Below are 9,014 nucleotides of genomic sequence, written 5' to 3'. Positions count from 1 at the left end.
CACATCTAGTAACTGGCTGAGTATGGATTTTGACAGGCTTGATTTATTCTAGTATTTTGCTCTTAATTTTTAAGCTGTGCTATCTCTTATAAGATCAGCCAGCCTCAAATATCTCTTTTACATGTAAAATTTAAGGATTCTAGAGGTCAGGGAAATAGGAGGTGAGAGGAATGTCTGTTATGTTTTTACCCGGAATGATGTAGATGTTTCCAATTTCCCCCATTTCCATATTCTTCCTTCAGCGTTTGCAGTGGACTGTGAAGGCAGAAGACCTTCAGGAGGAAGTTAATTTCATTTTTTTTTTTTTCAAATGTAGGTGAAGGCTTATCTCTGCTGTTGGTGACATGGGAGCTGAAAGCAATGGAAGTCTTGACCTATCCGTCTTCCTGACTGGCATCCCAGGATTGGAGGCCCAACATGGCTGGCTTTCCATTCCTTTCTTCACTGTGTATATTGTGGCCATTGTGGGTAACAACCTAATCATGGCAGCAGTGCAGGCAGACCCTGCCCTACACGAGCCCATGTACTTGTTTCTCTCCATGTTGGCTGTGACAGAGGTGGGTGTTTCTGTGTCTACACTGCCCACTGTCATGGGTATTCTTTGGTTTGATGCCCGCCAGATTGACTTGGATGGCTGCCTGGCTCAGATGTTCTTCATCCACACTTTCTCCTGCATGGAATCAGGGGTCCTGTTGGCCATGAGTTATGACCGCTTTGTGGCCATCTACAGTCCACTGCGATATACAGCCATCCTAACCCTGCCACGTATCATTTGCATGGGTCTGGGCATCGCACTGAAGAGTGTGATGCTCATGGCCCCACTTCCAATCCTTTTGAAACAACTGCCCTATTGCCACACCAATGTACTCTCCCATTCCTACTGCCTCCACTCAGACCTGATCCAGCTGCCTTGTGCTGATACGAAGCTCAGTAGCATCCTGGGTTTGGCCATTGTCCTGGCCACTTTTGGGCTGGACTCACTGCTTATCATTGTCTCTTATGTGCTGATTCTTTACACGGTGCTGGGCATTGCTTCTGGGGAGGGACGGCGGAAGGCCCTCAACACGTGTGTGTCACATATCTGTGCAGTGCTCATGTACTACGTGCCCATGATTGGTGTGTCTGTGATGCATCGTGCTGCCAAGCATGCCTCCCCCCTGGTCCACACACTCATGTCTAGCGTCTACCTCTTTGTGCCTCCTGTGCTCAACCCCATCATCTACAGTGTCAAGACTAAGCCAATCCGACAGGGGATTTTCACCTTGTTCTCCTGCAAGAGGAAATTTCTCTGAATCCCTCCAATAGGGCAGAGACTTTGGGTCCATCTATAAACTGATGGTGTTTCTGCTGTGGGCCGGGCTGTACAGCAGACATTTAGTGGAGGAATAAGAATGAGGGATTCTAAGCATTGTCACAGGCTTGACCTTGGATCACAGGTGTTCTCCCTAGTCCTTTTTATTTCACAACTTGTCAACATGTGTGGGTCTCTGCATGTGTGTACATGCACGTCAGATGTAATCAGTGTGAAGGCAGAGATAGTGAATTTCATTTTTCCATTTCCCCTCAAAAGTCCCAGCAAAAAGCCTGATAACTTGCAAGATAACAGTAAAGACTTGAGACCTAATCATGTTTGAATTGAGGTGAAACAAATTACTGCCTTTAATAGGTTAGGCAAGGATTAAGAATATACCCCAAGCAGGAGAGATCATCCTAGGAACATGCTTTTGAGTAAGGTGAGCATATTTTCTGGTTTGCCCCAGATAATCATGGTTGACACTTACTTTCCTCAGCATCATTATCAGTAGCATTCCCTTTCCCTCCCCCAAAATGTCCTTGTTTAAACAATACATTGTATGGGAGCTTATAAAGTAGCTTCCTTCCTGTCGTGGAAAGAATCAGACTCTCTGTACCACCATCTAAGGGCCTCCACCCTAAAAATTTATGTACTAGGAGACTCTGAGATTGAGGAACAGTTGATTAAATTCCCTCATTTTAGGCATAAAGTAAAATAGGGACAATCTCATAATGCCCGGGTTTTAGATCCTAAGACTCCTAGAAAAAGACCCAAATTCTCTGTAGTAGAATCTCAGACTCTATTTTTAGGGCTTAGTAGGTCTGGGGTATTGTACCTGGTTATTCCTGTTTTTCTTTCCTCCCTTCTCCTTAGCCTTCAGTAACCTCAGCATGCCATGTGATGGGAATATATATAAATGTTTGTTTATTTTGAGAGAGAGAGAATGTGTGTCCATGTGAGTGGGGGAGGGGCAGAGAGAGACGGAGAGATAGGGAGAATCCCAAGTGGGCTCTATGCATCAGTGCAGAGCCTGATGTCGGGCTCACTCTCACGAACCCCGAGATCATGACCTGTGCCAAAGTCAAGAGTCTGACCGACTGAGCCCAGGAATAGCCCATGATGGGTCTATTCCTTGACCTTCCACCTCTTTCAGCCCTGTCAGCATGGGGCTCATTGGTCCCGCTTTATCTGCCTATGGCTCTCTAGGGTTTCCCAGAAACCTTTAGTCAAACGAGAAGGACCATTTTCACACTTCCTAAGGGACACAGGTCTTTGTGTACAGTGGATTGACAGGGCTGGGTTGGTTGATCAGTAACTGGTCTTATGTTTTCAGTTTCTCTTACTTCCAGGCCTCCAATTACAATGCAAACGTTTTCCTCACCATAAACTATTCTTCTGGACTTCATCCGGCTCATCACATCGTGGTGACCTTTTTGCCATGAATTACTAGATTACATGTCCACCAATGATAGCTTCTGTAAAGTCAAGGTGACTGGTTATTTCTTACAACTGCATACACATCTACAATTATCTTGAAATAAAAAGTTTTATTTTTAAAAGTATATGTAAAATACAAGCCCAAATTTTGTATTACGTTTAACAAGCATACAATTCATCCGAACTTTGGAAACTCTGCTCTTCAAAACACGTTATTAAGAAAATGAAAAAGCAAACCAATGACAGGGGGATGATATTTACAATACGTATATCTCATAAAGGACTTGTATACAGGGTATAGGAAGACATTTTACAATATGATAAAATACAATGCAGTTAAAACCACAGTGAGATAGTACTTAACAACCTAGCATGACTAACATTTAAGTGACTGACAGTGTTAAGTGTTAGCAAAGATGTCACGTATTGCTGGTGGAAATATAAAATAGTGTGAGTGCTTTGGCAAACGACATGGCAGGCACAGCTAGATATTTACACAGGAGAAGTGAAAGCATGTATTCACATAAAAAGTACACAACATTGCTTTTTCGGAATAGCCCTAATATGAAACAAGCCAAATGCCCACCAGCAGGTGAATGGATATGCAAAATTGTGGATATCCATATGATGAAATATCACTCAGCAATAAAAGGGAACAAACTATCCTACACAGAGAGACATGAATGAACCTCAAAAACATGGGGAGCAAAAGCAGCCAGGCACAAAAGACTACTCTGGGTAATTTCATTTATATGAAATTTATATACGAAAAGGGTCAAGAATACCATCTTCTGAATTTTATGAAATACACACTTCTGTATCTCAATGGGACTCGTATAGTCGTTTAGATCCTAGGCAGTGAGTAACTCATGCAGAAACATGTAACATTAGCCAAAAAAACTTTTCAGAAAGCAAATCTATTTTGAATTCTTAAACATATCATGTGATTTCTTAAGTCATGAAGACCATACACATACATATATGCACACATACACAAATAACAGTTTTGTCTAGGGACAGGAAACAGAAAGCCTGAACAAAGAATAGGAGCAGAATTCTTCATTTAATCTTTTTTTGGTTCCAGTTAAATATTGGCTGTTGTCTGAGGTTCTGGACATAGGTGGCCATAAAATTCAGTTGATAGAGAGCTCTCATATAGAGATTATTTAAAAGGCAGAGATAATTCTCAACAGCCACTGCAAAGACATCATGCAGAGATGCAAGCAACATAAGCTTGGCTGGGAGTCAATGCATGCCTTGTCTTCCATTACTTAGCCTACATTTTATAACCCAGACAGTCAGCCAGACCATTCACTGGTCATGGAAACACTTATTTTGCCCAAGAATTTCTCTTTGTGTTTCCAAATGCATGTCTCTTTATAACCGAAATACCTCTACTATCTTCTACATTTGACCTTAATTTTATAGTTCTAGAAATACAGGCCACAGGTTGGAATAGTCGATTAGGGCAACTGTAACAAAGTGCCACAGACTTGGTGGCTGAAACAACAGAAACTTACTTTCTCACGACTCTGGAGGCCTTGCACAATTTCTCACCATACTGGTTTCCTTTGAAGCCTGTCTCCCCTGGCTTGTAGATGGCAATCTTCTCCCTCTGTCATCCCATCGCCTTCCCACCATGCTTGTGCTGATGTGTGTCTTACTTGCCTCTTCTTCGCAGGACACCACCCATATTGCACTAAAACCCATCCTAATCTCATTTTAATTTAATTTCCTCTTTGAAGACCCTATCTTTACAGTCACATGCTAAGATACGGGGACTTAGGATTTCTAAATATGAATTTTCAGGGGACACAATTCAGCAATTCAGCCTATGACACTGATAGATCTCACTGTCCTGAATTGAATTTTGTTCTGTCACCTCCACCTCAAAAACCCACCCTCCCACCTGGGAAAGTCTTGAGAGGGAAATGGTAGCATCTGTGCATGTGGACAATTACCATTTAACCCCCCTGATTCTTATTCTCATGGAGTTGAGAACACAGATGCTTCCATAGATGTTCCCATTCACAATCCAGAGTGTAACTTTTTGGAAGATAGATGGAGAAAACAATTCCTATAAACCTAGCACCTTGGTGATACAAGCCCATGTCTTCTACATACCACGTTTCATTGGAAATTCTCAGCCTTGTGAGCTGGATATTATTAGCCCAGTTTTAGAAATCCAAAAAATGAATTCAGAGAGTTTCATAAGATGGTCAAAATGTCACACAATTATTAATGAAAAAAAAGAGATTATTAAAGGTGTCATGTGACCCTCTTCAAAACCAGGCATAATCCCAAGACTCTTTCTCCCCTCATGATGTTTTGGGAAATTCTCAAGCCTGTAACTGTCCACTGAAAGAAAAGTCTTCTTTGATCCATATTCCTACCAATTTCTTTGACTTTTTTTTTTAACATTTGGATTTCCTGGTCCTAATTTCGACTGTTCTGAGATTGCACATGGCACCCATTTTACAATTTATTTCCCTACGCCAGCTGATCTTTGTTCCTCTGGAGAAACATGCTAACTTCTAGGTTCTGGTAAAGAAAGTGGGAAAATAATGGGGGGAAGGATATCGGTGGAGAAAGACATCCTTTCCCCACTTGTTCTCTGCCTTTTGCTTCCTAATCCTACCCTCCCCACTACACTCCTATTGAAGCCCTGCCTATGTTGATTCAAATCTAAGACAGTCCTCATACTGGCCACCTGCACTATGGGTTCAGTAATCAGAAGCTGTGACCACAGTTCTAGCTGCCTTTCTGTGACCACAGTGATAGCTGATATTTCTGAGAGAGCCAATCTGATTTCCACAAAATAATGATCAAGTAGGCCATATTCTTTCTCTTGGAACCTTTTCCAGTACAGGATTCGCCAAAGGGAACTTTCCCCTGACAGTTTGAGCCACTTTAAGGACATTAAATTTTAAAAAACACAGTCTTCTCTGGTCAGAAAAATGAGTTCCTACTCCCCCAAATACTATCTGTAGACTTACTTGAAGTTTTAATTCTAAATATTAAAGGACCTGTCACAAGGTGAGAGTGCGATTCTAACTGTGGGAGACCTCACTATTCCACCCCAATCTTCTGCATGTGTTCATTTGACCTGCTGAAATCATGTTGATTAAATAAATCTGAATAGCTGAGCATCTTGATTTGCATCCATCCTCCCGGGAAGATTTACCACTTTTTTATTTTTTACTTTTTCGGGAGAAAGTTGGGGCGTGTCTATGAAGTAGGGTGAGCTAGGGCAGTGGAGCTAGAATTTACCTGGATGCCTGAGTGGAACTGCTTTAGCAATGGGTGGTGGAGGCAACAGCGAAGGGATTCCTTCAAATGTAAGTAACCAAGCCCATGGGAGAGAAGTATATCCAGAAAGGAGGATGAAATTTACATCTTATCTCAATTAATGAAGCTCACTCCACTGGCAAGTAAATGTGCTAGAATCTTATCGATTCAGATCTACATCTATCTAGGTAGGATATGTGCTGCTAGATTCTCCAAAACAAAAATTTGCAAAAAGACAAGACAATGTCATACGGCCTTAACACAGGATGGCATATTGCTGTAAAGTCATCATTTCTCATTCTGACCATACCCTCCCCATAAGCCTGTGACTCTAATTCCTGAGTAATTTAACAAATTCATTATTTCAACTTAAGCACATATATCTTTGGGAAAGGAGGCAGATAATTCCCTGACGGATCTGCTTAGTCTTGACACTGTAAATGATGGGGTTCATCACAGGTGGTGCCAACAGGTAGATATTGGCCATGATAATGTGGACCAGCGGAGAGGCATCCTTGGCAAATCGATGAGTCATGGATACTCCAACCATGGGAACATAAAGGACCAGAACAGCCAGCACGTGGGATAGACAGTTATTGAGGGCCCGGAACCGCTCAGTCCAGGAGGCTGTGCCCAAGATACTCTTCAGGATGAGTGTGTAGGAGAGCACAATGAGCAAAGGGTCCATCACAATAATGAGCAAAACAAGAGCAAATCCATACCAGCTATTGACCCGGATGTCAGCACAGACGAGGCGGATCATATCCTGGTGGAGGCAATAGGAGTGAGAGAGAAGGTGGGAGCGGCAGAAGGGCAGGCGCTTGAGTAGGAAGAGGGAAGGGAGAACGGCCAGGACGCAGCGGCAAATGATGGCTAAGCCGATCTTGCCAATGACTTCACCGGTGAGGGTGGAGGCATAATGCAGGGGGCGGCAGATGGCCACATAGCGATCAAAGGACATGGCCAACAACACAGAAGATTCCATAAAGGAGAATGTATGAATGAAAAATAACTGTGCAAAACATGCTTCAAAGCTGATCTCATGAACGTTGAACCAGAGGAGCTGCATGACTGTGGGCAGGGTGGTGAGGGTGAGGCCCAGGTCGGTCAGGGCCAGCATGGAGAGAAATAGGTACATGGGCTGGTGGAGGGATGGCTCCTTGCGGATGACCGTGAGAATGGTGGTGTTACCCATGATGGAGACGGTGTAGAGGCAGCAGAAGGGGATGGAGATCCAGATGTGGGAGGCCTCAAATCCAGGGATGCCAGTGAGGATGAAGTAGAAGGGTGCTTGGGTGCTGTTAGTCACCTTGGACATGACCGATGAAGGTAGCTTCGTGTTGCTTTGCTCAAAGAGAATCAGAAATATGAGAAATAATCTTTGTCTTTACCTCATTTGATCTAAACTCTATTCAAACAAAGGTTCACAGTTGTTGAGTGTTAGGTAAGGACAGATTCAAGAGCTCCACTGTTACTGTTCCTCAGCCTCTCTCTGGATAGTTTGCTTCCACCCCACTCAGATTCCCTCAATAACGCAACACAAATGAAATCATGGGCCACCTCCTCATTTATTTTTTAACGATTCTGTTTTACCCTTTCCCTTTGAGTTCTCAGTGCCCTAGAATCTGCCTGTCATCCAGTCATATCATCAGTACTGTTCTCACAGTGACTGAAAATGAAGTCGTACACACAAATGCCATGGCTAAAATCAAGTCCTTCTCTTTATTATGTGGTGTTTCTTTTCGAATTTGCCTTTGACTATTCTAACAGTATCCTCACCTGTTTCACCTGTTCTAAAGGTATCACCAAGTCTTTCTCTGTCATTCACTTTATCATATACTAAGATCATTATTCTTGATCAGCCTTCATTTCTCACCTGCCTTCGTTTTCTCATTACTTGATGTCATCTGTAACTAGGCTTTTCTTGATGCAGTATCCAAATATACCTGGAAGCCAAGGGCAGCGTGCACAGGAGAGGAGAGAGGGGAGAGCCCAGATGAGGACAGCCACAGTCTATGGCAGGCACTCCTCTAAGGCAATTGCCTACAATAGTTCTTTTCCACCCCTAGCAATAGCCTTCACCCCTCCTTTTTTCCCTGAGCACCGAGAGAGTGTTACTTGTGATTTCTCCTGTGTGGTGGTGCCCACATCACTATCTGCAGCTTCTGCTTTCTCTGTTTGTCTCACAGAGTAGCTCTGTTATAAGGTCCTGCAAATCTCTAGGCTGGACTGTAAGGATGTGTGGCAGGTCCCCTCAGGAGTACACGAAGAGGCATCTTGAGACCTGGGGTTCCACTGGGATGCCAAGAAGTCAGCTTTGTCCACCAAGGTCTCTGTGCCCATGGTCCCCTCATAGAGCCCCAGGTGAAGACACCACACTGAAGTATTGTTCTTATGGCTTGTTGAATTAGATTAGAAACTACATGCATGAGAAGCTTCCCCCTATCAGCATTAGAGGCTGGGGCAGAGTTTTTGGCAGGGCCAGAGAGCTGCCGGTCAGAGGAATTTTGTCCACCACTTTCAAGGTGCATTCACCTGGCAGTGAATGTCTGGAAAAACAGATAATTTTTTCTATTATGTTTATAAAATAAGTGAATGGTGAAAGCCATTTCAAACTGAAATAGGAAAGAAGATTAGTCACTTATTGGTCATTTGGTGACTCACTTCACTATCACATGAAACTAAATTTCAAATAGATTAAGTTATCAAAGTCAATCAGTAACAAGAAAAATAGAGAAAACCATGTAAGCATTTACGTAGCTCATTGCAGAGGACTCTATCCTCAGGTGTAGTAGTCAAAACTGACAAAGGAAAAGATGAGTGGATGTGAGCGCAAAATATTAAGCCTTTAAAACAGAAAATAATGAAATTTAAAAACTTCTAAAAACATGTCTAAAAAACCTACCATAGAAGGAATTGGTATTATACAGAAAAATGAAAAGTATTAATATTTATCAATACTAATACCACAATAGGTTACCAGGAAGGACTATGT

The 9,014-nt window shown here is 42.7% G+C and overlaps 2 protein-coding genes across 2 annotated transcripts; one reads left to right on the top strand and one right to left on the bottom strand.

The window, feature by feature from the left end:
* Positions 1 to 344: 344 nt before the first annotated feature.
* On the top strand, positions 345 to 1,292 carry LOC122482587 (olfactory receptor 51I2-like). The gene has a single exon (XM_043578894.1). The coding sequence runs from the start codon at positions 345 to 347 to the stop codon at positions 1,290 to 1,292; it is 948 nt and encodes a 315-aa protein (XP_043434829.1).
* Positions 1,293 to 6,383: 5,091 nt separating this feature from the next.
* LOC122484271 (olfactory receptor 51Q1-like) lies at positions 6,384 to 7,340 on the bottom strand. The gene has a single exon (XM_043582258.1). The coding sequence runs from the start codon at positions 7,335 to 7,337 to the stop codon at positions 6,384 to 6,386; it is 954 nt and encodes a 317-aa protein (XP_043438193.1). The 5' UTR covers positions 7,338 to 7,340.
* Between the last annotated feature and the right edge of the window lie 1,674 nt (positions 7,341 to 9,014).

The sequence above is a fragment of the Prionailurus bengalensis genome, chromosome D1 (assembly GCF_016509475.1).
Source record: "Prionailurus bengalensis isolate Pbe53 chromosome D1, Fcat_Pben_1.1_paternal_pri, whole genome shotgun sequence".
In the NCBI taxonomy this organism is placed as follows: Eukaryota; Metazoa; Chordata; class Mammalia; order Carnivora; family Felidae; genus Prionailurus; species Prionailurus bengalensis.
Note: the sequence above shows the minus strand (reverse complement) of the source record. Positions and strands in the feature narration are given on the sequence as shown.